This window comes from Panthera pardus, unplaced genomic scaffold (genome assembly GCF_024362965.1).
Source record: "Panthera pardus isolate Hobbes unplaced genomic scaffold, ASM2436296v1 HiC_scaffold_4, whole genome shotgun sequence".
Taxonomy (NCBI): domain Eukaryota; kingdom Metazoa; phylum Chordata; class Mammalia; order Carnivora; family Felidae; genus Panthera; species Panthera pardus.
This window is the reverse complement of record NW_026526969.1, coordinates 19441565-19469563: the sequence shown is the minus strand read 5'-3', so window position 1 is coordinate 19469563 and position 27999 is coordinate 19441565. Positions and strand designations below refer to the sequence as shown.

General features: G+C 52.6%; 2 protein-coding genes across 3 annotated transcripts; one reads left to right on the top strand and one right to left on the bottom strand.

Moving 5' to 3' along the window:
- Positions 1-89: 89 nt before the first annotated feature.
- ZNF174 (zinc finger protein 174) lies at positions 90-6864 on the bottom strand. 2 transcript variants are annotated; one of them, XM_019468393.2, is made up of 3 exons: positions 5721-6861; positions 4493-4715; positions 90-1227 (listed from the first exon to the last, which is right to left on the bottom strand). In XM_019468393.2, the coding sequence occupies exons 1-3, from the start codon at positions 6126-6128 to the stop codon at positions 626-628; spliced, it is 1233 nt and encodes a 410-aa protein (XP_019323938.2). In that variant the 5' UTR covers positions 6129-6861; the 3' UTR covers positions 90-625. The 2 variants fall into 2 exon arrangements, with proteins under 2 accessions (XP_019323938.2, XP_019323940.1); XM_019468395.2 differs by lacking the exon at positions 90-1227 and adding an exon at positions 3795-4235 and having other exon boundaries at positions 5721-6864.
- A 1742-nt stretch (positions 6865-8606) lies between these two features.
- On the top strand, positions 8607-20245 carry ZSCAN32 (zinc finger and SCAN domain containing 32). Its single transcript, XM_053894269.1, is given in 14 exon segments — positions 8607-9184; positions 9187-9356; positions 11520-11685; positions 13954-14048; positions 14335-14458; positions 16931-16933; positions 17493-17694; positions 17696-17870; positions 17873-18055; positions 18142-18194; positions 18675-18907; positions 18910-18978; positions 18981-19449; positions 19451-20245. Coding segments are annotated over 14 exon segments (2265 nt in total). The 5' UTR covers positions 8607-8994; the 3' UTR covers positions 19584-20245.
- The last annotated feature ends 7754 nt before the right edge of the window (positions 20246-27999 follow it).

Below are 27999 nucleotides of genomic sequence, written 5' to 3'. Positions count from 1 at the left end.
AGCAGTGAGGGCTCCCCTCACTGTGTGTGCGCACGCGTGTGGAGAACTACTTACTTGGGAATCCCGTCCTCACACAAACACGCTGACGCTCTCGCTTCATGTGTCCTTTATTATGAACAGCCAGCAACGACAGAAAGAGTATTAGGGGATTTATATTCCAATGAGCTTTTGCCTTGAAATCACTGATCGTTATACCGAAGTGCGTGTGCGGTAAAGACTGTCGGGCATGACAGCAAGCACATCAGGTATATACATATGGAATTTCCCCTTGGACGTATTTAGAGAATAAATAAAGCGGCAGGGGGAAGACTGCACACCAAGGGGGGGGGAGGGGCACCTGCGGGATGGGCCGGGTTCTCTCAGCGGTCACTCCCTGCTCTCCAGCAGAGACCCCGGTTCTCTCTGACCCAACGCCCAGACCTGCCACTTCTTCACCCTGTCACCGACACGGTCCCGTCCCCCTCGGCATCTTCTGGAACTCCTCACGGGCCAAACGTGCACCGCATCCCTCAGGGACTTCTTGCTTTCCTTGTAAGTCACACAGACCCCCTGGGATTTACATGCAAGTAAGGGAAGGCGAAATTCGGATGCCTTCCTTCTGAACGGAGAGACCGAAGCCCCGCTTTCAGTCCCCGTGGTGGAGTCTGTGGTGCTGGTGGAGGTTTGAGCTCTGGCGAAAGCTTTTCCCACACTGGCCGCACTGGTAGGGCTTCTCCCCGGTGTGGATCCTCTGGTGCAGTTTCAGCGTTGACTGGCGCCCAAAGCAGTTCCCACACTCTCCGCACGTGTAGGGCCTCTCCCCTGTGTGCACCCGCTTGTGTCTTTTCAGCTCCGAATTCCACGTGAAGCTTTTCCCACAGTCATCACATTTGTAAGGCTTCTTTGCCGAGCGGGCCGCCTGGTGACCAAGGCGCTGCAGGCGACTGCTCAGGCTCCTTCTGCCCCCTTTGCTTTTCTTCAGCTCTCTCAACGGGTGGCTTTTCAGGGGGCTGCTGATGTACTCCAGTTCCCTGCAATGTCTCTGGTAGTGAGCGAATGGCTTCTGAGCATTCGGGGGGCTGACCTGCCTCCGTGACAACCGGGGTTCATTCCTATTCGCCCCTCTCGGTTCGGGACTCTGCAGACCGTTACCTTTGGGTCTGCCAGGGGACAGGGCACATGGCTTCCCTCCTTTAGCCCCCTCTGGCTGCGGATTTTCCTTGTTGTCACTTTTCATTCTGGGGGCCTCTACAATTAGAAAGAATAGGTTTCATTTCCTGGGCTCTGAAGAAAGGACCTCAGCAAAAGAGCTAAGAAACATTCTCGAAGTGTGGTCCTCTCCTGGCAACTTGCATTCGACTCATCTGGGCCACCTGTTACGCAAGCAGGCTGTCCCTGCATCCCCACAGCTGTGGAGTCAGGATCTCTGGGGGGGTGGGACCTGGAAATCTGCATGGTTAACAGGTTCCTGGGGTGATTCTAATTCGTATTAGAGTTAGGAACCAAGTTCCCCAACCCCATGTCTTCTTCCGACCTTTAGGGAAAGGTTAGGGAAAGAAAAAATATGGAAAAGCAAACCCATCAGCCCTAGCATTAATTAACAAATGGAAAAAAGGGAGAGAGTTGGAATTTCAACACTGCAACACACTCACTCACATGGACACTGAGCGATCGCCACGGTTTCTTTAAATAATGGGAAATGCAGCAAACGTGGCATGTTCGTTCATTAGAAACGTGACAGCATTAGGGTTAAAAACCGTAACACAGGCTAGATATGTATCCTGACTTCAGAAACTCCACAGTTTGTGACCATCACGATTGAGGATTGGGATGGAAACGAGCTGGAATGTCTGTGGGCAGGTAGAAGGATCTGGAGTTGTGCTACCCTGTAGGATTCCTGCCAGGTGGGAAGGATACACGTGTATGGGTACCTGTGCACGTGCTATTCAACAGGGTAGCCACTAGCCACCTAGAGCTACTGAGTCCCTGAAATGTGGCTAGTGTGACTGAGAAACCCCATTTTACATTTCATTTAATTTTCATTAATTTAAGTCCAGATTTAAATGAGCAGCCTATACAATTATGGTCAACTGCTTTTCAACAAGGTTGTCGACACAATTCAATAGGGAGAGAGTACTTCTTTCAATAAAAGCGGCTGGGACAACTGGATATCCACTTGGAAAAGAATGAGGGTGGACCCTTGCCTCGTAACACAACAAACAACAACCCCAAATGGATCAAAGGCCTAAATATGAGAGCTAAACCAATGTCCCTTTGAACAAAACACTGGCGTAAATCTCTGTGACTCTGGATTAGACAATGGTATTTTAGATATGTCACCAAGAACACAAGCAAGCTAACAAAAAAATAAATTGGACTTGATCAAAATTAGAAACATTTGTGCTTCAAAGTATACTATTAAGGAAGTGAAAGGACAACCCGAAGTGGGAAAAAATACTTGTAAATTATATATATAAGACTCTAGTATCCAAGATATACAGAGAACTCTTAAAACAAAAAGACTAATGCAAATGAGAGATGGGCAAAGGATCTGAATGGATACTTCTCCAAAGAAGATACACGACTGATCAGTAAGCACATGGAAAAATGCTCAACGTCATTGGCCATGAGGGAAATAAAATCTCCATGAGATACCACTTCACCCCTAATGGGACTGCTGTAACCCAAAAGACTGACAAGTGCCGACAAGGACGTGGGGAAATCAGAATCCTCCCAGGGACTGCTGGCGGGAACGTAAGATGGCGCAGCCGTTCTGGAAAACAGTCTGGCATTTCCTCGAAAGGTTAAGCATAGTTACCGTATGACCCAGCTATGCCACTCCGAGGTATACGGCCAACAGAAATGACAACATGACCACACAAAAACGTGTACACAAATGTTCACAGCAGCATGATTTATAATAGCCAAAAAATGGAAATACCCCAAATGCCCATCAACTGACGCATAAACACCGTGTCTGTATAATGGAAAATCCACCATAAAAGGAACAAAGTAGTGAATGATACGTGTTACAACATGGATGAACCGTGAAAACATTACGCTCAGGGAAAGAAGCCAGTCACAAAACAGCACAACAAATGTGATTCTGAAATATCCAGAACAGGCAAATCCAGAGACAGAAAGTACACAGTGGTTGCCAGGGGCTGGAAGAAGGGGCAACGGAGAGTGACTGCCAATGGGTCTGGGTTTCTTTTTGAGGCTACAAAAATATCCAAGAATTAGAGGGGATGGTCGCACAAGTGCACAAATACACTAAAAACCACTGAACTGTACACTTTGAAGGGGTGAATCTTAGAGCATGTGAATTCTATCTCCATAAATAAAATTTAAATAGCCACCTGTGGCCAGCAGCAACTACACTGAGCAGTGCAGCTCTGACGGAAGGCACTGCTGATGTTCGGGGTGAAGAACGTGAGAATGTACCTGCAGCGATCAAATAAAAGAAGATGGAGCCCGAATGCACACCGAGCTGCCTGTGATGAGGCAGGAGAAGGGAGTGTGCAGGCCCAGGACCACGAAGTCCATAGGTTATGGGTCAGGACCTCAGCCAGGATCACAGTACTTTTCCACTGGATGCCCCAGGTCTTCTCCATTATTATTTATTTTTTATGGTTATTTATTTTGAGAGAGAACGTGAGCAGGGGAGAGACACAGAGACAGGAAGAGAGAGAATCCCAAGCAGGCTCTGCACTGTCAGCATAGAGCCCAGCGCAGGGCTCGACCCCATGAACAGTGAGATCATGACCTGAGTAGAAATCAAGAGTTGACGCTCAACTGACTGAGCACCCCGCCCCCCCCGCCCCCGCCCAGCGCCTTGGTCTTCTCCATTCTTAAGTTCCAAGAATAACCAAATTCAAGTATTTCACCGAATGTAGCAAATCTTAGAAAATCAATGCGTTCTAGCTTTCTGGTAACTTTTTGCTCTAACTTGCTGACCAGCCTCTGTATTCACATCACTAAGATTGGCCAAAGTGTCACTGTCATTTGGTCTTCGAGTACAGCAGGGCTAACAAATACTGGCATTGTACCAGAGACAGGTGGGGAAATAGACATAAGACATCACAGGGAGAGGAAGAGGCTGAAGATATTATGGAGCGGGACATTTCCTTTAATGAGCCTAACATTCTTTAGGCGCTTTCTAAACATGGGACCATCTTAAGTGATGAAACTCAGCCAAGGTTTGCATGGATGTTCATCAGTGGCCATATGTGGATCTATCTTCACTGTAAAAAGCTCTGAAAGGAACAGAAAAGTAGGACCTAGATAATCCTATTGTGTACTGCAGTGTTAGAGTCATTAAGAGACACTGAAAGAAACGTACTTCTTGTGTACAGTATTGCTACCATTCTAATCTGTGAAATTTGTTAGGGAATAAAGCTCTCCTGTTATATAAAACATTAAACAAACTCAACGCAAGGTCTATGGCTTTTCAGAACGAGATAATCTGCTGGAGGTAAAGGACTTAGGGAGAGAAGAGGCATCAAGTGTTTACCTGTACCAGCCAATCTGGGGCTTGGTTCCTGGAGGAGTGTGGATTTTTCCCAATGATGAGAGCTCAGCTGGTCCGGAGATCCCGCCTGGGAAGGCTCCTCCAGAGCACTCTCCCGGGGAAACCTCCTAGGAGTTTGCAGTTGAAAGTCTGGTAGTTCCTGTTCTCCAAGCTGAGATCCAGTTTTCTCCAAGAGCACTTTCTGCCCCTGCATACACACGGCCACCTAGGAACAAGCCCTATGCATTAGAGTGCAGCCAGAGGACTCAGTAGAGAGGAGCATGACCTCTCTCACTGCTCTGTGATGACCCCTTTACCCCGGGAATTCCTGATAACAGCCTGGAGGTCAACTTGGAAAGACTTCGGAGACTCTCAAAGGAAGCAAAGGGAAGGACATGCAGAATGATTAGAGAGGCTGCTTCACATCAGCCAGTATTTCTCGAGTGGGTGCCCCTAAAGCATGAGTCTTTCTCGAGACCTCAGAGTCAACACAGAGAAGGCACAAATATCAGGGTTAGTCATGACACTGGCCCAGCAGATGGTCACCCTATGTCCATGTGCCTCCCTACTTCTACTGGAAACAGGTCCTGCTGGATGGGGATGCAGGATGGTGAGGACATTAAAAACAAAACAAAACAAAACAAAACAAAAACCTAATCAATTGTTCTGCCCCAGGCTTCCCTGGGAAGGAGATCCCAGTAGTAACAGGGCTCTGAGTGCACTGCTCACCCTGCTCTCTGACTGCCTCCATTCCCCAAAACACATGGTTGTTTGCTTCCTGCCTCGCCTCTGACTGGAGTCTGACTTGGGGGTGGGGGCTGGAAGAAACACTGGCCAACTGAGCTGCAACTTCCTGATCCAAAAGCAAGACACTTCACCCAAACAAGGTCCACCAGGAAATTCCCCCCCAAATCAAGTTCCTACACGACAACATGATCCTTTCTACTAAGAGTCCTGATTGTAGGAAACCTTCAGGAGGAATGGGTGTGGGGAGATCTGGCAGCCAAAAAGCAAGAACCTTACTTGATCCTCTACTTCCTCACTGGAGTGCCAGTGCCTGAGTTTTCTGACAACCAGTTATCTCTCTCAGGGGGTGTTCCCAAACAGAAGCCAGAAGCACCCTTTGAAGCCATCCGATCCATTTCTGGACTAACTAGGGAGGGAGCCAAAGACCAGAAACTATCCAGATGAAAACGAAATTCTGGGGACCACGAGAGAGGGCCCTCCTTACCCACTGCTTTGGTCTCTTGGCTGCTCTTTGAAAATCTTCCACCAGGGTCACAATCTCCCTGCAGCTCATTGGACATCGATGCCTGACGCGAGCCTGAATCTCCGAGGGCAGGATGTTCAGGAACTGCTCCAGCACCAGCAGCTCCAATATCTGCTCTTTGGTGTGCAGCTCGGGCTGCAGCCACTGACGGCAGAGCTGCTGCAGCCGGGCGAGTGCCTCTTGGGGTCCAGTCACCTCTTGATAACAAAACCGTCGGAAGCTCTGGCGGGAGAGCTCGGGATCGGGGCGGTCCTTTTGCAGAGCGGGTCCCCGTTTCTCTTCCAGCTTTGTTATTATGTGTCTCTCTGGCTTGGAGGAGGCCTGAATGTGGGACTGCGAGCTCAAAGTTATCTCCATCTTAGCCGCCATCTTGGGGCTCAGGAGACAGCCTCTCTCTCCCGGCAAGCGGCTCAAGCCTTCAAGATCATGACTCTGGACAAGTGTCTCTAAGCGCTGGAAAGATGTCAGCGAGGGCGGGGCACATACAGGCCCCAAGCTCCCGAAGACAACGCAGGGCCCGACGGAGAGGAGCTGTCTGTCCCTCTGGCAGTTTCTTGAGCTGTCTCCAAATGGAGAAAAGTCATAACGTTCTAAAAGGAACTGGGGAAAATCTTACTTTTTATTTCATCGATAAACGCGCGAGGTCTCAGAGGAACTGCGCAAGGTGATCCATCTGGCGGTCGGGAAATCCTAGGAAAAGTTCAAGTTGTCACACAGGTGGCCTGCGCCAGCTCCGCGGCACCCGGGCTGCACCGACCTCGAGCACGTCGCCCGGAGCCGCGGGGCTGCGCGTGCCGGAGGGGAGGGATCGGAACCCCCACGCGCAGCAAGGCAGGCTGAGCACGGCGGCGGCTTGCTCCCGACGCCCGGCAGGCCCACTCGCTCCGGCCTCTGAGGGCGCCCCGGCTGCCCCTGGCGAGGCGGAGCTGCGGGCTCTCCGGCGCGCGGCTCAGCTTCGTGGCTGCGTGCGGGCCGGGGCTGGCGCCTGAGGCGGCAGCTCCGCCGACGGCCCCACAACCCGCGCCCACCGGCCGCGGACTCACCTCTCTGGGGACCTGGGACCCAGAACCTGGGAGCCAGCGACGGGGGCGGGGCCGCTCGTCGCGGACACTTCCACTGGCTGAGAAGGAATGACGCGCGAACTGCGCCGCAGGAGGGCCCGCCCCCTCCCCTGGGGGATTGGCTCCCAGAAGGCGTTCTCTCGTGTCTATTTGCTGCTGAGTCTGTCGATGCTGGCGAGGGACGACGCCCGGCCTTCGCAGTGCACGCCGGGAGTTGTAGTCCAAAGGCGCTGCTCGCGAGCATGCGTAGCCGGCGGACTAGCGCCGGGGCTCCTAGCGCACTCTTCCGGCCCGGCGGCTGAGCGAGTCCGGTGAGTGTTCCCTTTCCTCGCGGCCGCGGGCTCGCGGCGGGGTCCGACGCTCGCCTGTGAGCCCCTTGCCGCTGGGAATCTTTTCAGGACGGTGGGGACAGGCGCGGTCCTCCTTCCGGGCCTTGCCCGTGCGGATGTTTCCCCACACCTCGCACCCGGCGCAGCGGGAGTCCTCAGAGCGTCCCTGCCGAGCGCGAAGTGAATCAGCCCTGCTCCCGTCTTCGTCCTGCTTCCCGCCAAGCGCCAGCGTCTTCGTCGGAGTGGAACACATTTCCGATACCGGCGTTTTACAACAAACTATGGGGGGGATGGCAGGGGTCATGAAGAGCACCGGCTCCGTCTTCCGCATGAAACTAGGATAGCATTTATTAAATTATTCCTCATCCAGAGAAGGTGCAGGAAGTAGAAAATCTGTGAGGCATGGGATACTTCTTCGAGTCCGTGACCTTGTGCTGAGGAGCTATGCCATGTGATGCTCCTGTGTTTGTTAAAAAGATCTATAATGCCTTCCATTTCTCTCCTTCTAGCATCTTGGGCCGCATTACATGTAAAGTGATTATAAGTGAAGGCAGTTTAACTTCTTTGGAAGAAGAGTAACTTGAGTCCGGTTTTTATTTTCTTTTTAATATTTTTTAATGTTTATTTATTTTGGGAAGAGAGAGACAGAGTGCAAGTGGGGGAGGGGCAGAGAGAGAGAGGGAGACAGAATCTAAAGTAGGCTCCAGGCTCTGAGCTGTCAGCACAGAGCTGGTCGAGCAGCTCAAACTCATGAACCGTGAGATCATGACTCCAGCCAAAGTCCCATGCTCAAGTCTTACACCCACCCAATTCAGCAATTCCTAGGAAATTTGGAACTTCTACCCCACCTAAAATCTCAAGAGAATTTTGACAGGCTCTGTTTTTATTTATTTATTTATTTATTTATTTATTTATTTATTTTTAACGTTTAATTTATTTTTGAGACAGAGAGAGACAAAGCATGAACAGGGGAGGGTCAGAGAGAGAGGGAGACACAGAATCTGAAACAGGCTCCAGGCTCTGAGCAGTCAGCACAGAGCCCGACGTGGGGCTCGAACCCACAAGCTGTGAGATCATGACCTGAGCCGAAGTCGGACACTTAACCGACTGAGCCACCCAGGTGCCCCGACAGGCTCTGTTTATGTCACATGCCTGCTCCCCAAGGCGGGTGGTGTGGGGTACTGTAACGAATAGCACCGAGAGATCCACTGGGCTAGAGAGGGACTCTTTTACAAAGGAAGAAGAGACTGCATTCAAAAATAGAAAGGAATACTGGAGAATAAGAGCATACAGCAAACCAGTCATTTCTCATCCACACCGTGTGTGTGCATGTGTGTGTGGTGGTGGCAGGGGGGAGGGTGAAAGTGATGAAGAAGTTAATCTAGAGACACCTTAAGAGAAGGTGGCAATTGGGAAGGTGGCTCCTGGCTTCCGGAGGGGAGGGAGGACAGGGACAAGATCCCGATCTATGGGAAACAAAAGAAAGTAGTTTGGAGAATTCATTAGCAAACACCATCTGAACGTAATGAAAACTATTTTGGTATTTCCAGTGCTTTAGATCCTTGGCTTGGATTGTGGAGGAAGCAAAGGGAAAGGACATAAAATGCATCACAAGAGGCAGAGGAAAAGAATAGGAGATAAATTTACCCTGTCTTTTCCCTTTTCTGCAGCCTCCCTTCAAAGCCTAGTCTTTCTCAACTGTGCATCTGCACCACTCTGGTATTCTCATGTGTCTCTTCTTTCACTGGTCTCCAGGAGAATGGCTTCCTAGTGATCTGAGAAGAAATGGAATCTGCTCTCTAGAGTAGAAGCGGCTACCAGTGAGCCAGTTTGCTGAAGCCAGTCATGGCTGCAACAATGAGTCCCCAGGCATACCCATCCCCAAGTGAGGACTCCACAGAGGGACAGAAGTCAGCCCTTCCCAGCAATGGCTCTGACTCTGAAACTTCCCGCCAACGCTTCAGGCACTAATGCTCCCAGGAGGTAGCTGGCCCCCATGAAGGATTTAGCAAGCTCTGGGAACTCTGCTGTCAGTGGCAGAGCCCAAGACACACTCGAAAGAGCAAATACTGGAGCTGCTGGTTTTGGAGCAGTTTCTCACCATCTTGCCACAGGAGATCCAGACCTGGGTGAGGGAGCAACATCCAGAAAATGGTGAGGAAGCTGTGGCTCTAGTTGAGGATGTACAGAGTGCGTCTGGGCAACAGGTGAGAACAGGCAACTTAGAACCTGGTGAGTTTAATTATGAAGTAGGGTGAGGAGCACAGCAATCCCATTGCTGGAGACGTGTTGAGAAATGCACAGTAGCCCCCCGCCACTCACCACAAACTCTTAGCTATCTTGGGTTGGTCCCATGCCCTTCGTCTATGGAGAGGATTTTGTCATTTGGTGAAATAATGTACACACTGATACAGTCAGTGGATGTTTAGGGTCCCTAATACAAAAGTTAAAGCTCAGAACAGTTCTCCAAAAGGCCAGGGAAAGGACACTGTCCCTCACTCAGGAGATCAGGAAAATTAGAGTTGGTGAAATAACATCCAGTCTCTCTTGCCGAAAGGTTCCTCGAGTGCAGATGCTATTGTTATGCAGTAAACAAAGTTGTATCAGAGCCGCTGCCGCCGGGATTAAGGGGTCAGTGTGGGATAGCGATGAGTTTCACACAGTGTGCGCTTGTCCAGGTAGGACTAGGTGTGAGATCCGGTCAGTGTCACGATCTTGTACATTTCGGGAGAAGGGAGCCGTGAAAGGCACAGCACAACGGGAACGTGGCTTTGGTTGTGGGAGACTTGTGGGAAGAAGGCAACTGAGATCGCAACCAGAGGTCCAGGAGAGGCACAGCCTGAAGGAGGCGTGTGGGTCAGAGGAACGCCGTAGCCTGAGCACCTCTGTGCTCAACAGGAAGCAGCTGGCTGGGTGCAGAGACGGCATGGCTGGAACTGGAGGTACCAGTGTCCCCGGTGAGGAGGCAGACGTGTCCTTGGGCTGTGGGAGGGGGACCGGCGAGGGGCGCAGCATTTCACAGGACCAAGGATTGAGTGGTGTTGACATAATGTGTGGAGGGCAGAGAGCTTGGTGGGGACGCATCAGGGACAAAGCTGAGGAAGTTCATGAAGGATCCATGGCGTCGGGACAGTAACACCTGGGACGGCGCGGAGAAGGGCGAGCAGTAGCACGTGTGTGGAGTCAGAGCTGGGACAGGTGAATGGCAGGAACCCCTACAGGTGAGAAGTCATCCTGCTCCAGTTCCCCTTGCCCTCTCCCTGTGGGGACAGTCTCTGTCTCTTGCGGCCCCTGGTGTTTCAGAGCCAAGCTCTGCACAGGAATGCGGACAGGACAGGAACGTGAGGGATAACACAGCCATGTGAAGCCTGTCTGGGGCGCGAAGGGCACCGTGAGCGGAGGGGAGGGAGAGCGGAAGCTGACGGCACTTGCCAGGACGCAGAGGCCTCTCCGCGCCACGCTCCTCACTCACTCAACGGACAGGACACGTCATACACGGCGGACTTAATGAATGAAGGTGGCTCTGAAAGACACAAGTGGCTTTGAGGTGCCTGCCAGACGGCAGACACTGGGGATTGTGCAGTGAACGGGACAGGCGTGGTCCGTGGCCTGCTGCAGGCTACACTCCAGGAGGGACACAGACCACAAGCAAAGGAAGAAAGAGCCAGGAACGAACGAGCCGGCTGATGTGATAGAGAATGACTGTGGGGCAGACGGAGAGTGGGCACCGCCTCTCCGGGCCGTGACAGAGGAGTGGCTGTCAGGAGCCTCAGGTGGCAGAGGGTGTGGCATGTTTGGCAGAGAAGGGAGGGTGGGAGAAAGGGGCTAGGCAAGAAGTGGGGGGACTCTGCAGAGTGTGGACAGAGCACGTGAGCACGTGCTTTCCAAGACCTGCTGGATTCCGTGTAGGCAGAGGGTGGATGGAGGGCCGGCAGCAGAGGAACGTGGCCCGAAGCAGGCTCATGGGTGCAGCCGGAAAGGGCTGGGGCGAGGGACTTTGCGGCTGGCAGAAATGACCGGACTTGGTGCTCCGCTGGATGGGGGGTGGGGAGAGGGCAGGAGTGCTGAGGCCACGGCTTCCTACGCTGCAGGCTGACCTCACTTCGCACAGGTGTGCACCACGGTTAGCACATCGGCCACGTCACCTCTGTGCTAGGCGCTTCCATTAACTCTGAATCGCTAGAGACCAGGGGATTGAGACCAACTTGTAATCTTTTTTTTTTTTTTTTTTTTTCTTTTAATTACAGGGCCCTGAGAGTATTTTTCTTCTGCCTCCTCGGGTCTCACATTGTTTCCTAATGTCCCTGTTAGGGCTTTTAAAGTCTCTTAGGCAGGAATTTGTAGTGACAGATGATGGGGTCTGTTCTCAGGTCCCAGATTCAGGGAAGGACTGGAAAGTGCTCAATGAGGAGACAGACCCTTGGGGACCAGCCAGAGAGTCACAGAGGTCCCACCTGAAACGGCGGGTTCATCCAGAGAGAAGCACTTTGACGGGGTCACGGAGCTCACAACAAAGATCAGGGAAACAGCCAGAAGGTAAGCAGAACTCTGCCCTCACCTGGGGCTGCGGAAGAACTCATTTTTTAGAATGAGCAGGTCTGAGCTGGAGTCTGCCCCAGTGTTCTAGATTAAATACCTTTGAAATGTACCCACAACACAAGATTTCAAATGTTAGCTGATGGTAATAGCACTTAGGGGTGGAGAATTTTTATGTGTCACCCTAATTCTCCCTTATTACAACTGATTCTGCTGCTTCTGAACCAGGAATATTAAAATCTGCACATGTGCCTTCACCTGCATAGCAGCTCTTTGTATATTTGAAAACAAAAGCCCTTTTCTCATCCAGCTTAACTTCATCCAAAATACATTTCCCCTGATTATTTTTGCCTTTCTTCCAAAGCTCTATTTTGGTTTCTACTTCTCTTAAACTTTTTAATCAAAAAACTGTTAAGGTGAAGTGAAATTCATGTAACAAAATTAGCCATGTTCAAGTGAACAATCCAGGTGTATTTAGCACACACATTCAATTATACAATCATCACGTTTATCCAGTTCCAAACATTTTCACCCCCTACAAGGAAACCATCTACCCATTTGGGAGTTACTCCTCTTTCTCTCTACAGATCTGCCTGTTCTGGAGATTTCATAGAAAGGGTATGACCCTCCGTGCCTGCCCCTCTCATCTAGCAGGTTTAAGCCTGTCTCACTAGTTCCATCCTTTTCGTGGCTAAATAATACTCCAGTGCATGGACAGACCAGGGCTCTGTCTTTCTGTATCTTGGAGTGAACCACTGTGGCTGCATACATTGAGACAGTCCACGGCCACTGCTGCCTCTCTGCTTAATTGAAAGCTGCCATTGTAGCGTGCTCAGTAATTTGTAAAAGCCAGCTCTTTATTTAACCCACACCCTAGAAGAAAACATTACATCTTGACCCAGTTTCCACTGGCTACTTTCTGTTGAAACAGAAAATTGTCTTAAGAGGAGTATTTGCTTTTGTGTTTTTTAAGCAAATGGAACACTCAGTATCTTTGTAAACTCTACCATTTAGCAGTGATTTCTTTTTAATCCTTGGGAACATCACTGCTCTCTAGGATGTGGTTCCCGAGGCTGGGGGTTCTGAGTGTGAAGAGGGTAAAAACTCACCCTGTGCCAGGTTCCACTCCCCCTGTTCACCCGTCTTCATGCTGTTCCTATCTCTAGTTCGGTGACTTCCTCAGGGCCACAAGCCTCTGCGTCTCCTCTGAAGTTCTGTTCTAAAGTGAAAATAAACCATTTGTTTAATAGAATTCTTTTTTTTCTTTAACATTTATTTTTGATAGGGGCAGAGAGAGGGAGGGAAGCACAGAATACAAAGCAGGCTGCAGGCTCTGACCTGTCAGCACAGAGCCCAACATGGGGCTGGAACCCATGAACGGAGAGATAATGACTTAGGCCAAAGTCAGCCGCTTAACTGAGCCACCCAGGCGTCCCTGAAGTAGAATTCTTAAAGGTGGATTTCTGAGAAATATATTATGTTGGCCTGAAAAAAGTAAAAGGCTTCAATTGCCATGGTATTTTTAGGAGTTCTAGGGTCATCTCTTGATGGTGGGGATCAGAGCTTCCCCCCTCCATTAAACTTTTTTTTTAATGTTTTTTATTTATTTTGAGAGAGAATCCCAAGCAGGCTCCACCTTTCAGTGCAGAGCCTGACATGGGGCTCAATTTCACACCGTGAGAGCATGACCTGAGCCAAAATCAAGAGTCGTCCACTTAACCGACTTAGCCACCCAGGTGCCCCTAAACATTTTTTTGGCATAACATGCACACAGCGCTTTAAAATTTATTGATTTTTATTTTTGAGACTGAGTGTGTGCCCAAGAGAGTGGGGGAGGGGCGGGGGGAATATCAAGCAGGCTCCAAGCTCAGCACAGAGCCTGATGTGGGGCTAGATACCACGACCCTGGGATCATAACCTTAGATGAAATCAAGAGTCGGATGCTCAACCAACTGAGCAACCCAGGCGCCCCCACAGCGCTTTAGAATGAAGAAAACCTTTTTGATAAAAGCCGTTATGCCAAGAATCTGCTGAAAGGAGCTTCTCGACACACAGAGGCCACTGGCAATGGCAGTGGCCCTCAAACTCTAGTGTGCTCAGACTCACCCGGGGGCCGTGTCCAGGCACAGTGATTGGGGGCGGGCCCCAGGAATAGGCATTTGTGACGGGTTCCCAGTGCTGCTGCTGCTGACCCGGGAACCCCACTCAAGCCCCGGCTCTGGCTGCTCTGTGGCAGCCACCCTCCAACTGAGGCTGTTTTCTTGCCAGCCTGGCTGACGGCACAGCCTCCCAGGAACCTTCCCCAGGAGAGGGGTCTTGGAGACCAGGAGACAGGCGCTGCGCATGGGACAGCTGGGGCCCAGGTGAGCTGTGCTTGACCCCCGTTGTCTCTTGAGGTTCCCATTTCGCTCACTCTTACCCCACGCCCCTTCACGTCGAGATGTCAGAGAGATCACGAGGTCCTTCCACTGGCCTTCCTTGCGTCTGTCCACCTGTCGTCTTCACAAAGCTCTTTCCTCACCCTGATGCTTCCCTCAGAGGCCTGACGTCCCCTGCCTCGCTTTGTGAGGCCTGTGGCCACGTCTCTGCCCCGCACCAGGCTACAGCGGTGCTACTTAACGGTAGCAGCAGCCCCCAGTGTCGTTACAGGGAGCAGCCACGTGTGAGGACAGAGCTGCACTCCTCGGTCAGGAAGGACGGATGCACCTCGGCCCGGCACAGAGGGCCCTCCACAGGGACATTTCACAGAGGAATGACAAAAACGACTCTCTGGGTAAGGATGCCTGTTCCCTCAGGCCCAGAGCGGAGGTGTTCATTTGTTCAGAGAGAGAGAGACTGGGAGACCGGAGAAAGGAGACAGAGGCAGACCACTGGGTCGAGGCAAGAAGGAAATAAACAGGAAGAGCCTGAGAGCAGGTATGAGACACAGAGACTGGAAGAAAGGGAAGGACAGGCCAGAGGGCTGACGACAGGGTGGACAGCATGCAAGTGGGAACGAGGGAGGGCGGGACGTGAGAGCAGTGGGGGTGGAAGTGGGAGGCAGAGCAAGGGGCTGGGGAGTGAGAGACAGCAGGGGACAGCCAGCAGCGAGGAGGCACCGCCTGTGGGAGCAGCAGGCCGACCTGAGTGCACGTGTGCTCACACACACACCCGAGGGCTGTCCTGAGCGGCTGAGGGGAAACTCAAGAGCGCCCACGTCTGACCGCGTGCTTCTGCGCCCGGGCCTTCAGGAGGCAGCCGGGCCCTTCGGAGAGTCTCAGGACCATCGGTTGCTGTTCTCAAATCGGCTCTGCCCGCGCCCCCCGCGCCGGGCTCTGTGCCGACAGCTCAGGGCCTGGGGCCTGCTGCGGATTCTGTGTCTCTCTCTGCCCCTCCCCCCCGCTCACACTCAGTCCCTCTGTCTCTCAAAAATAAATACAACATTAAAAACAGTAAATCAGCTCTGCCCCTTCCGGGCTGCTCCTCAGAGCATCAGATTCAGGGAAGGGACAGATGCTCCGCGGCTGGCTCGGCCACGATGTCTCCTCCCTGCATGCTCCGGATCACGGAGAACACGCAGGGACCCTAGACACTCACCGCTGAGCAAGGAACAATTCTAAGAGTTCCACAAGTGACGATGGCTTGGAAGCCCGTGAGACACCGCCGAAAGGGGAAGGATAAGGGCGGGGTGACGCCCAGCAGCCAGAGGAAAGACAGGCAGGGCCCGGGCTGCTGAGGAAACCAGGACGTTCCTGTCCATTCTCAATGAACCTGAATGTTATTGGAAACTCCACGCGCACCAGCCAAGCAGCCGGCTGTGTGGGGAAGTTGCCCAGCTGTTGTGTGAACGTGGTCCCCACGGCCTCTGGATCAACGTGGAAGGAAGTTCCAAAGCCTCGGGGCTGTGCAAGGCCGCAGCCCAGAACCTGTGCCTTTCAGGAGATGAAAGCTTTGCTGGCCTCACGTGGCTCCCGTGGTTCTCCCAGGAGTAGGGCACGTAGGGCGGGTGAGGCCCAGGGACCAAGCCAAGACTCGTGAAGTGCAAAGACACAGTGGAGAATGCAGGCAGCTACACATCTGACCGCAAGCAGCCAGCCCAGGACACCCACAGCCTCTTCCAGAGCCCCTTGCTGAGGACCTGTCTGCACCGCTCCCAGTACTGATCACCTGTAGGAGAGAAGTCCCCCGCTCTGGGCCTTGTCTTCTGGCTATAAACTGAAGATGGTTCCTATTCCCGCCCAGGTGGGGGCAGTCGGAGTAAACACCTTATTGGCTAACCATTAATGCCATTCGTTGGACCGCGTGCAGCTTACGCACAAGGAAAGGAGCACCTGAACCTTTATGCTGATGGCTGGGTAGCCCAGGGCATTTTCTTTGGAGTTGTGAACTTGGGAAGCCAAAGCCAGGTGTGTCTCTGTCACCGAGGTAGTGAATTTTCTGCCTAGCTGTTATCTGTGGACTTCGTCTATACGATGCTAAGACAGTAGGAGCCTGGGAATGAGTGCTGTATTCTCTGTGAAAGGGGGTGAGGTCCTAGCAGGTGTGGCTGGTGGAGGAGTCCAGAAGTTGGTCATAGTGGCTGGGAATGAGGTTCCATTGCAGCTGCAGGACAGTGGAGAAGAAGGGTGATCAAAGGTGTGGGGACGCAGTGGGTTAGACAGTGGCTTTGGGTTTCACTGAGAAGATGACATTTGAACAAAGACGTGAGGAGAAGCCACGAGCCATATGGCTGTTCTGGGGGGAGAGTGTAACCGAGGGAACAGGCCAGCACACAGGCCGAGGCTGCAGTGAGTCTGGGGAGGCGGCCATTGTGACCAGCACAGACCAGGAGAGGGTGAGCCTGATAAATGGTATCCGGCGCCACATCACGTGGGGCAGTGCTACTGAAAATGACCTGAACTGAGGGCATTTACAGACCCGCCAAGCTCACATCGCTGCTGTGTCCAAGTGCACTTCTGTATCATTAACAACAAACCACCTGGCTTTTCACAGATAATTGACAAGCTCTAATGTAGGAGCTGGGACCCTACGTAAAGGACTTCGTAAGCACTTGATGTTTTCTCAGTGAAACGGGGTGGCCTTGCAGGGCTCTAAGCACACACGGAGTCATTTTTAAATGGATCATGTTGACTCTTTCCATTTTTTTGGCTCAAGGAGGAGTAATAGGGGTGAAGAGAAGGGCGTGCCCCTCAGAGCACCAGACCAGAGGTTAGAACGCACTTGCTGGGGCAGCTTGAGACACACACAGGAGCCCTCACCGAACCAGCCAGTGAGCAGCATGTGCTGGGACCTCCCGAGGAACTGGCCGGCCTCATGCCCTTCTCAGCGGAGCACTGCTTCTTCCCACCTTGGGATGGGACATGCTGTGGTTTAGTTTCTCGCACCTACAGGGATGACAGGAGATCCTCGAGACAGGGACGGGCCAGTCAGGGCTACTCAACATCAGAGGCGGCAGTCGACAGAAGTGGTCTACAAGTGGCCACGTCCTCTCACGAGCCACAAGCCCTCACAGATTCTCCCAACCACGGAGACAGGCATTACACTTACAGTGACATCACTCAGGAGAAATGAGTGGCATTCAGGATAAAGAACAAGAGTGCAGCTTTGGTAAATACTCCACAACCCCTTCTCCGTTAGAGAGGATGCCCTTTCCAGGATGCTGAACGTGTCTGTTTTAGGAAAGACGCACACAGTGAGGTGGTTCCCAGGGATGACAGCAGACGGTGGCAGAGCTGGACAAACCAGTGTGGAACTTGTGGGGAAGTTACCCTTGCCCTGTGGGGTCCAGGCCTCCGTGATCTCATCGTGTGTCCCTTGTCCCCTGGCAGCAGGTGTGTGCTGGGGTGGAGAGACAGAGACTCCCCTGGCCATTCTCTGTAAAACTCAACTTCATGAGAAATTCCAGACTCATCAGAACAGCCAGACCCACAGGGCGGTGGCAAAAGGACTCTGGGAACAGGGCTTTCTGTGGACCCCAGAACAGTGTCGCACCAAGTTCAACTGCCTATAGTTGAGATACCATAAAGTGAGGGGAGACTGTTGCTGAGCCTTATGTCCTTGATGAGGAAATGGATACCCTGTCAAGCTCCTGGGCCTCTGCACCCACGGTGGCAAGCAGTGCTATTCTTGGCCAAGAGGGAAGGGTTACGGAGTTTGTGGGGATAAGTCAGCAGAACGGGGAGCCCACAGAGGTCAGAGAAGGGGCTATGTGGATGGTGCAGCCAGAGATGAAAAGGACTTCTGGAATCCTGGCCAGGGAGGTAGGAGACATGACCTGCCAGTTCTGTTCCCACACAGTGCTGGTAGGAGTCTTGGCTCTGACGCACAAAGGACACAGGTCCACCCAGAAGGCCTTAGCCTACCATTCAAGTGGGAGCTGCCCCTGCTACTGGTGTGGTTACTGCCTTGATGGATGACTTTCCACGGGCCAGGGAGTCTGGCTCTCTCAGTATTGAGGCTGTTTCCTCTGCCCTTCAGGGCCCAAGTCCGTACCTGCCAGCCTCTTTCACAGAGCACGTGTCATTTTTCCTGTACAACTCCTTGCGTCGGCTTCCTCAGGTGGCCAGTCAGGCCTCCAGCCCAGACTTTCCTCTTCCCTCCTCCTCTAGCATGATCCTCCTTTCCTGACAAAGTGTCTGCTGGTCAGGTGCTCGCAACACACTTTCTTCTCATTTGGGCCAAACTCGGGAAGGCCTTTGGTTAGGCTGTCAAGAATTCAGATCAAACCTGCAGACAGACTGGCAGGTGACATAGAGCTGGCCTCCCTGCCTCAGTTTTGTCACTGTGTCCAAACATCCAAAAAGGGATAGAACAAGAGAAAAGTAGGTGGAATTTAGGGGTATTTATTTACCTGTGAACCCAGGGTTTGGAGCTTGAAAATATTCCAACTGGAAAATGAAATTAGACTATTAATTAGTAGAAGACTGAATCCTATGACGCCTTCCATTTAGGTATTTTTCTTGATGGTGCTTTAATTGTAACTTTCCTCATTCCTGCATGTCACTTTCCAGAGTCCAGCATGTTTCTGTTCTCTCAGGTCTTGAGATCACGAATGGAACTAAAAATGAGAATCGAAAATGGGAAGATCCAGAGCAGGCAGAAGTGAAGAAGGCCCTTTGGAGAAAGTCTAGTGGCCTTTTTTGCCACCCTGAGACCAAGAGAGACAGGAAGGGTGAGCCTATGCCGAGAGAGCCACATAGACATTCTCCAGATGAGCGTGAGGGGACGGCCCCGTCCCAGGACGGGGGGGTCAGCAGACACTCCGTGCTGGAGAGAAGGCCCGAGCAAATCTGAGCAGAGAAACCTGCTCTCAGGGATCTGTCGCCACCAGCCAGGCGCCAAACTGGAAAAAGCTCCTAAGTGTCAGGAATGTGGGAAAAGCTTTAGCCGAGGTCCTTACCTTGTTCGGGATCGGAGAATCCACACGGGAGAAAAGCCGGACAAGTGCGGCGAATGCGGGAAAGGCTTCAGCGAGGGCTCCGACCTCACTGCCCACCTAAGGCTGCACACGGGGGAGAGACCCTACCGCCGTGGGCAGCGTGGGAAAAGCTTCAACCAGAGGTCCGGCCTCGGTGTCCACCGGAGGACCCACACCGGGGAGAAGCCTTACCGGGGCACCGTCTGTGGGAAGAGCTTCAACAACAGCTCCCGGCTCAGCGCTCACGGGCGAGCCCACGCCCGGCGGAGCCCCCACCCGTGTGCGCAGCGTGGGAGAAGCTTCGGCAGCGGCTCCCGCTCCAGTGGCCACCGGAAAACGCACACCGGGGAGAAGCCTCACAACTGCTCTGTGTGAGAGAAGCTTCGCTAAGCTCCGTGCCCCCATCTGCCATCAGGGGGCACACGAGGACGACACCTCACATCGCCAGGAAGGGACACACGGTACGGGGCTGGAGAGCCAACAGGCCAATTCCGGACGTTGACGGGTCTCCTGGAGGTTCTGTCTGCTCGCGGAGGCTTCTGATAGCCAGTCCCAGGCTCCCAGGCGCAGCAAGAGACTCACATGTGGACCTCGAGAACCTCGGGCAGGAGTAGCAATCAGTGTGAGAACGCTGAGCTTGCTTTCCCGGTCTGCCTGTGACCCACAGTCCCGTGCCACCATGGACTTCCATCTGCTCTCAAGAAAGGGGGCTGCGGGGTCCAAAGTCCTGCCAGAAATCGAGGGTAACCGTGTTCCGAACAGAGGATAGGTGGCTAGGGGCCTGGGAAGTATTCCTGGGGCAGGTCGGGGGAGAAATTTTCCCTCATGGGAAGCACATCTCGAAGTTAACCGCCTACATGTTTCCTAACCCAATAATGACCTGTAGGCATCTGCCTGCAGGAACGTCTACCTCCGAGTCGATCACTGCTGTGTATCCCAGTCACCCAGAGAAGACGGCAGAGCTGGAGGGATGGCTCAGGCCACCAGGGACTACTACTCTAAGTGACTTAATCTCAGAGCAAGTGTGACATCTGGGTTCCTCTAAGATTTCTCCCATGTATGGCCCCGGCCCAGGTTCCTGCTTTCTGGTCTGGTACAGTTAACGGGTACCGCAGGTTCATACGCATCACTGTTTCTGAAGAAAATAAAGGTGTTTCTCTCTCCACTCTTGGCCTTTGGTCTGAATTTTCGCCATCAGAAACTTCATCCTCCTGCAGATCCCACAGGGGGATCCAAGGGCGGCGCCCGCTTTGATGCAGTAGGACGTGCAGAGAAGCAGGGGAACTGGGTTGGCAGGGTTTGCACGGTCACCGAGACGGACAGCAGAGCAGTACAGAAAACGGGCACAGGAGAAGGAACGTGGGGTGTGAGGAGCACTAGGAACCAACCGAAAACACTACTTCTGAACAGGCCTAGATCATGAAGCTTCTGTCAAATTTCATGGATAAAACACGGAAAAGACGGGCACGTTGTCCTGCTTCTTGCCTGTGCACATGAGGCGTTAAGACCTTGTCTAATTATGGTGACTAGGGTCCCGGTCACGGATTCAGACTCTGGGGCATTGAACAGGAGAAAGAAGGAATATTCTGTCAAAGCCAAAAAGCTGACCTGTATTTTTAATTTTAGTGAACAAGGATGAGGAAAGCAACGCGTAAAAATGTACGTCATGCTCCCTCCAGTTGAGCCTGGCCTGGGCACCCCACATGTCCTGCACACACTGTCCTCGAGCATGGCCCTTGCGACAGGCCACGCAGGCCAGTTTCCAGAGTCACAGGCTTCGCTCTGGAAGGAAAAACCAAAAACGTCTTCCGAGAGCCTGGGTGAAGGCAAAGAGATGGGCTTCGGTGTGACCCGTTGGACTTGACCAGAGACGCATGGTGGGGAGGGGGAGACAGGCCGAGGCGGATCGTTCACAGAGGAGCTTTAGCTGCCCACTCAACTTGGGTCTGGTTAAGGAGGAAAGTAGTTAAGGTCCATGGAAACAATGGTGGAGGGCCCAGTGAGGCCTCACAGGCTCCTCCCACTGCAGGGTGTGCTGGGGCCAAGGCATCGGGGGCAACTGCTGACTCCTTGAATTGTCAGAGGTAGAGGTCACCCCCTCCCTCCAACGGTCTCATGCTCCAGTCCGCCGGGCACAGGAAGGAAGACAGTGCGAGAGTTCCAGACCCTGGCCTGTCAGCTACCCCACACAGTCTGGAGGAGACCGTAAGAAGCGGAGAATACATTCACTTATTCATTCATTCGGGAAACATCCGATTCCCTATAACATACCAGGGTATGTAGCAGCAAGACACAAAGCAGTCAGTGGAGCAGACACTGTTTCTTCCAGAATCTCCTCATGAGATCCCTCCAAAGTACCAGCACCAGTGGGCAGCACCACCTAACTCCAACACCCCCACGATGTGACCCAGCTCGGCCGGGCCTGTCTTCCGAGTTGTCATTAATCCAACCTCCTCCCTATGTTCCCCCAACCCCACGTGGAGCGGCTGTTTCCCTCCCTTCCTTCCTTTCACTTCCTACGTCTCACACCTTACTGCCCACCTCCACGGACTAACACGGCCTGATCGCTGCACTCCCACAGGAGAATGAATTTGAAGTAGGTGTACACGAGGTAACACCTCCAAGGCTACAGATCTGCTCTCAGGTGTAGATGACCCTCCTGGTTTGGCTCAGCCCCTCCTAAGACCATGAAGAAGCCGCTGTTCCCCCCTGTGTAGGAAATACTGGGACTCTCCACATGGTTCCTATATCCCTCACTGAAACATCTTAACCCCTGACCTCATTTCCTAACGGACAGGATTCTTTTTGCGAGGACTGCTGACCATTCCCATACAGAGGACCCAGTCTTCTCACACCCAGAGAAGCAGGCCAAAGCCCACAGATGCCCTGCTTCCCACTCACCTGCTGTGGTTCCTCAGCTTAAGGAGCCCGATGGGTGGCCAGAGCCAAAGCTGAGCTGGGCCTCTCCGCCTCCTTGCCCCACTTGCCTTTCCTCTTGCCACCTCTTCTGGGCCTCTCCCGTGAGGGCGGTGCCTTTCGAGCCAGTGTGGGAACAGCGGGGGACTCCGGGGACCCCGGGTTGGAGCGTGCCCATTTCACCGCTGACCTCATCACACGCAAACCCTCGGCTTTGCCCATCGTCAGCTCCTGCCTCACAGTCCTGCCGCTCACCCCGGGCCCTGCTCCCTGGTGGACAGAGGGGACCGAGCGTTCTTTACTCGTGGAGAACACAGGACTCTAGCAGGTCGCCTCACCTGTCCCCGTGGTAGGGGAGTGCGCCTCAGAGAAGGAACTCTGTGACGCCCTGCTCTGGCAGAGGAGGAAGTTGTGCTCCTGAAGCGGCTCAGGCGTGTTCCATGTACCTGGCCGTTCTAGTGGCACCTCTGGAGTTTCTCCAGTAGTTTGACATTTACTGAATATCGCAAGTAATGCCTGGGTTTCCTGGGAGGCCCCATGCACGCTATCCTAGGTTAGATGTGCATGGAAATTGAGATCACAAGGCTGGACTGTGAATGGGGGTCAAGTCAATTCCAAAACCTTTACTTACACACATCTTTCATTCTGAGCGATCTTTCTGGTCAACACTTTGTGTGGAACCTCAGGACACAGACCTTCTACTGCACGTTAGCACCGGCATGCTTGTCTTGAGGTGCCAGGGGCCAGAGGCCTGGGCCCCCAAGTGGGCAGGCACAGCCGAGGCTTCATTTCACACCCACTACCGCCAACGCTCCCAGATGTGTCCCCGTACTGGCACCAGAGGAAGAGCTAGGTATTCTGGTAGAGGTTAGATACGGTGCCTAAGAAGCTTTTACAGCTGAAGAAGGTAAGGTGATTGAAGCAAAAAGAGCCACCAGAGACCTCATGCGTAACAGAGCATGCTCACACTCGCCCCCTACCGTCGAGGTATTATCCACTGGGGGCCATCCATGGGTAGCATCGGGCACTGTCCACCGGAATCCCCAGGCGGGATTGTTTTTATGAGTCAAGCCTTGACCCAGATACAGGACACAGTTGCAGAAGCTGACACATCCCACATACGGTTGCTAAACTCTGGTTTCTGAGGTGGGCCGGGCACAATGGGGCCTCACCCATGCACCCGGTCTCCCTCACCCTCTCATTCTGGCTTCTTAGCTGCTGCCTCAAAGCTGGGCTCTGGAGCATTTCACATGCATTTCCATTCCTTCTCAACTGACAAGCCACCTGACATGTCCAAATGTGTTTTTTTTGTTTTTTTGTTTTTTTTTTTTTGAGAGAGCTCGCTCGCTCGCTCGCATGTGCCCATGGGGGAAGAGCAGAGGGAGGGGAGAGTCTCTGCAGGCTGATCCTGCCAAAGCTGCCACGGAATGAGCCTTTGTGAGGGGAAGAGCACACGAAACTGTGAAGCCTACATTCGCAACCGGACATCTGCACCCCAAGCCGCCAGTTTCCCGGTCCCGATTCTGGTCATGACACAATTACAGGGTCATGTCTAGGATGTCACAGGCACTGATAAACTCTCGTCCCTGATCCTTCCTGCCTCTCCCCTTCCGGCCTGAGACTCTGTATCTCACCGTTTTCTTCAAAGAGTTGGGCTCCCTTTGAAGGCCCCATGGCCCGCGCAGTCTGAGAGGAGTTGTGTCTGGTTCTTCTCTTGGGAAAGCCCCTGGCCGTGGGCTTCACGGGCTCTCCTTATGGGAGAAGCTTTGCGACTCCCCACACAACCACAGGGCTGCCGGCCCTTCTCGGAGCACACACACCATCACCTGGACAAAACCCCATCACTGCCACCTTCCCGTCCCGAGAGAGATCATCCACGGGCCCAGGGAAGAAAGGTGTAGTGTAGATTCCTGGACGGCCAGAGCTACATTAAAGACGAAAATCAGGAGGCGGTCTGGGTGGCCGGGTAGAACAGAAGGTCAGGAACCCAGAGCCACATCTGGCAGTGGCAGAGAGCACTTCAGAGGCCCATCTGCTCAGGGCGGTGCAGGGAAGTCGGTGGCAGCCCCACGCAGAGCCCCGCAGCTGACACCCGGCCGTGCTGCCCTCAGCCCCCAGCTGGCCTCGCTCTGGCCCTCTCCCGACCAGAAATCCAGTCACATCCGTCTGCTTCGGGGAGGACACTGAGGACGCAGCCCAAGTTCTCACAGCCTCCCGGGCATGCAGTCCCTGCATCCGAGGGCAGAGGGTTCTCATTCACAGAGCCTGCTCAGTCAACATAACCTGCAGGGCAGAACCGGTTCCGTTTACAGGGGACAACTACCTCCCTTTCTTCATCCTTGGGAACAGAGACCTACTGAAAGCTCAGCGACTGTGAAGGTCCAAACTGGCTGTCCACCCACCACCCTGCCCGCAAAGGGGAAAGACAGCCTGAGCTCTTGGGAAAACTAGCACCAATGCCAATCAGGAAATAAACAAGCATGTAAGCAGCAAAGGGGAGACCGAGTGGCTCAGTTGGTTAAGTGTCCGACTTTGACTCAGGTCATGATCTTGCGGTTTGTGAGTTAAGGCCCCAAGTTGGGCTCTGTGCTGCCAGCTTGGAGCTTGGAGTTGCTTCAGATTCTCTGTCTCCCTCTCTCTCTGCCCATCACCCGCTCATGCTCTCTCTCTCTCTCTCTCTCTCTCTCTCAAAAATAAACAACATAAAAAAAAGAAGAATTAGAAATGCTATTTGTAAAGCATCTAACTCCATACTTGGCACATAAAAGGTGCAGAGTAAATGGTCTGTGGTGGTTAGAGAATCTCCATCTTACAGGAGTTTCTTCATCACATTCACCAACTGACATGTATTTAGATTTGAATTCTGTCATTCTCTTGCAAGAATGTAAGGTTCTTAGAGAGCAGGGAATCGGTCTGGTCATTGCTGAATCACATCACCCCCGGTATTTTGCTTGGTGTGTATTATTATATTGCAAATGAATGAATGGGTGAGAAATACAAGACTGGGGTCAGTCAGTCTTGATTAACTGCCTAGGTGTCAAGTACTTAAGCATTTATGAAGAATATAAAAGGAGATGAAAACTGGGCAGAGATGTCTCTGACATCTGACTCTCCCCCACTTCCAGTACTAACGCTCGAAGCAGGATTTCTGTACCTCAGCACTACAGACATCTTGGGCCACACAGGTCTTTACTGTGGGTGAGTGGGTGGGAGCGTCCTGTGCACTAGAGGATGGGTAGCTGCATCCCTAGCCTTCACCAACTAGAGGACACGGAGGTCCCCCTGAGCTGTAACTCGACAAATCGACCTCACTGTTACCAAATGCCGTTTTGGGGCAAATCGTCTCTGGTTAGGAACCCCTGTAGGGACAATCATTAAACCACGTTGGCGTAAGAGTCTTTATCTGTCCACCTGGTCTTTCTACAAAGCAGATCTGAACTCTCCTTTCTACAAACTGAGCCTAACTGTATAACAACTCTGTCCCAAAGCCCTGGAGACTTCCTGTTGCCGCTGACATAGGCCAAGAGATACAAGCTTGCAAGGCTGTCCTCGGGACTCAAGGCCCAGTCTACCCCTCCAGCCTCACTGTCCACTCGCCTATATACATTTTCCAACCAGCACAGGTGAACCACTCTCGGTCCTAAAACAAACTGGCTCTGGGCTTTCTGGCCGTAGTGCCTTGGCCTGCGAAACTTCTGCCTAGAACACTTTTCGCAAGTTCCAATGCACTCTTTCCACAGCAACTGAACACAAGGGGTTGCAGGTCTCCAGCCGTCCCAACCGGGGAAAGAAGGGCAGCTGAGCCTAGAAACATAGAAAATGCCCTCAAGGAGAGCACCACCAAAAGGCAGGAAGTCCACAGGATGAGTACCCGCACCGGCACCACCACCCCCACCTTCTTGAACCCTCCTCATGCTTTCAACTCTTCGGCCCTGTCTCCGACTCTCTCTCTCCAGGCGCCTTATCTAACTCCACCTAATACCACGATGTTTCTGGCGGGTTTGTCTTCTCCACGAGGTCGAGAGCTGAGGGCAAGGAGTGTGCCTGAGTGGCCTTCTGAGGCAGTAGGGCCTCGGGGAACGAATGTTTTCTCAGCGTAAATCGCAAGGACAAGAGGCTCAGGGCCTTTCAAAGGCCTCTCCCCTGGGAAACGTAGGGACGGGGACCCCGAAGGGAGACGCGCTGGCACGCCGGCTACCTCGTCCCCACGCCTCCCCAGAGGGGCGAGGTCCCGGAACACGGCCAGTCGGCGTCTTCGCGTCCCGACACCCGGGTCGGGAGATGACAGCTATGGGGAGACGCAGGAGCAGCAGCGCCGGGGACCAGAGGAACAGGAAAAGTCAGCTTCACAGGAGCCACTCACCGGCCGCACCACCTTTTCCCCGAGCGCTGACCCAGAAGCTGCCGCGGGGCATGCCGGGACTCCCTGAAGCCGGGACGCAGGCGCAGGGGCTCAACCCGAAAAGAGCGGGACAGAACACACAAGCGCGGCCTAAAGGACATTTCCGTTTCTCTGGTTCCACCTCCCGCTAATCGACAGCAGTCTTCACCAGTGAATGGACAGGATCCTCTTGACGTCACGCCCTGGGACCATTCACGATGTTGGAGAGGACGCGCGGTGGGGGCGGGATTTGGGCGCTTGTTAACGCTCTCCTATTGGTTACTGCTGTTATGTTGGCCAGGTGGTTCTGCTTGTTGACTTTGACGGGTTCTCTTTCTAACCTTGGTGTTGCTCGCTGGGTTTTTCACATGTGACAGCGACAGTGATCAAAAACCGTCACGCTAGCGGTATGCTAAGCCCCGTTGTAAACACGTTCATGCTAAGTCATCCTAACAACCAACCTATTGAGTCGGAAATGTTAACTTTGGGCAGGGAGACCTAAAGGACCTTCAGGGAGGCAGGATGCACCTACAAGTGGGAGGCTGAAGAAGCAGCAGCAGCGGAATTTGGGGGGTGGGTGGGAAAGGATGAGATAAATGTATTCTGGACCTGCTGGCCTAGATGCCATGCGTGCAGTCTCACAAACTTTCTGATAAGGTCTCAATAAAAAGCCAGGGACAAAAATCCTCAGCGGCTACCTAGTCGGGACCCCTCTCACTCTCGAGAGCTTCATACTTTCCTTCAATAAACTCTATCACTCTGTGTCTTTGCCCACTCTGTTGTCCACGAGATTCATTCTTCGACTCTAGGAGACAAGGACCAGCGTCTCTCCCACCCTCCTGTAACACTATGAAGTCAATAGTATTACTATTTTCATTCTCTAGAAGGGGAAACCAAGACAGTTTTCAAGTGACTGCCTAAAGACAGAAGTAGGGCTAGAACTCTCTTCCAACCCAGTGTTTTCTTCCCTGTTTCATTTTTTAATATTCCATGAGTACCAAATCATTGTCATATTAAAAGGAAATCTCTCTGTTCCTTTTTTCACAAGCAACACTCTCTCTATATATAGAGGAAATAACTGTTACTTGTGTGTTTATCTTCCTGTACCTGCATACACAACTTTGCCCATTTACTTTATCTTGAAGTTTTCCTATTTCAATATATCCACTGCATTTTCATTTTTAGGCTGCTGTGTTTAGTCATGTACCATAATATAATCAATCTTCAATCATTTCCATTTTGGTGGACATTGAAATACTTTCTTGATTAAAAAAAATGTTTATTTATTTTTGAGAGAGAGAGAGTATGCGAGTGGGGTGGGGGGCAGAGAGAGAGGGAGGCAGAGGATCTGAAGCCGGCTCTGTGCTGAGCGCAGCCAGCCAGATGCAGGGCTCGAACTCACAACCATGGAATCATGACCTGAGCTGCAGTGAGAGGCTTAACTGACTGAGCCACCCAGGGGCCCAACTTTCCTAATTTTTTTTATATGTATGTGTTATCCTCGATTGGGATATTCTGGATATATTTTGAAGAGGGAGCTGATAGATTGGGATGTGGAGTTTGAGGGAAGTGACGGTGGAGTCTTCTCTACGGTCTCTGCCTTTACTCTGGCCTCTCCATC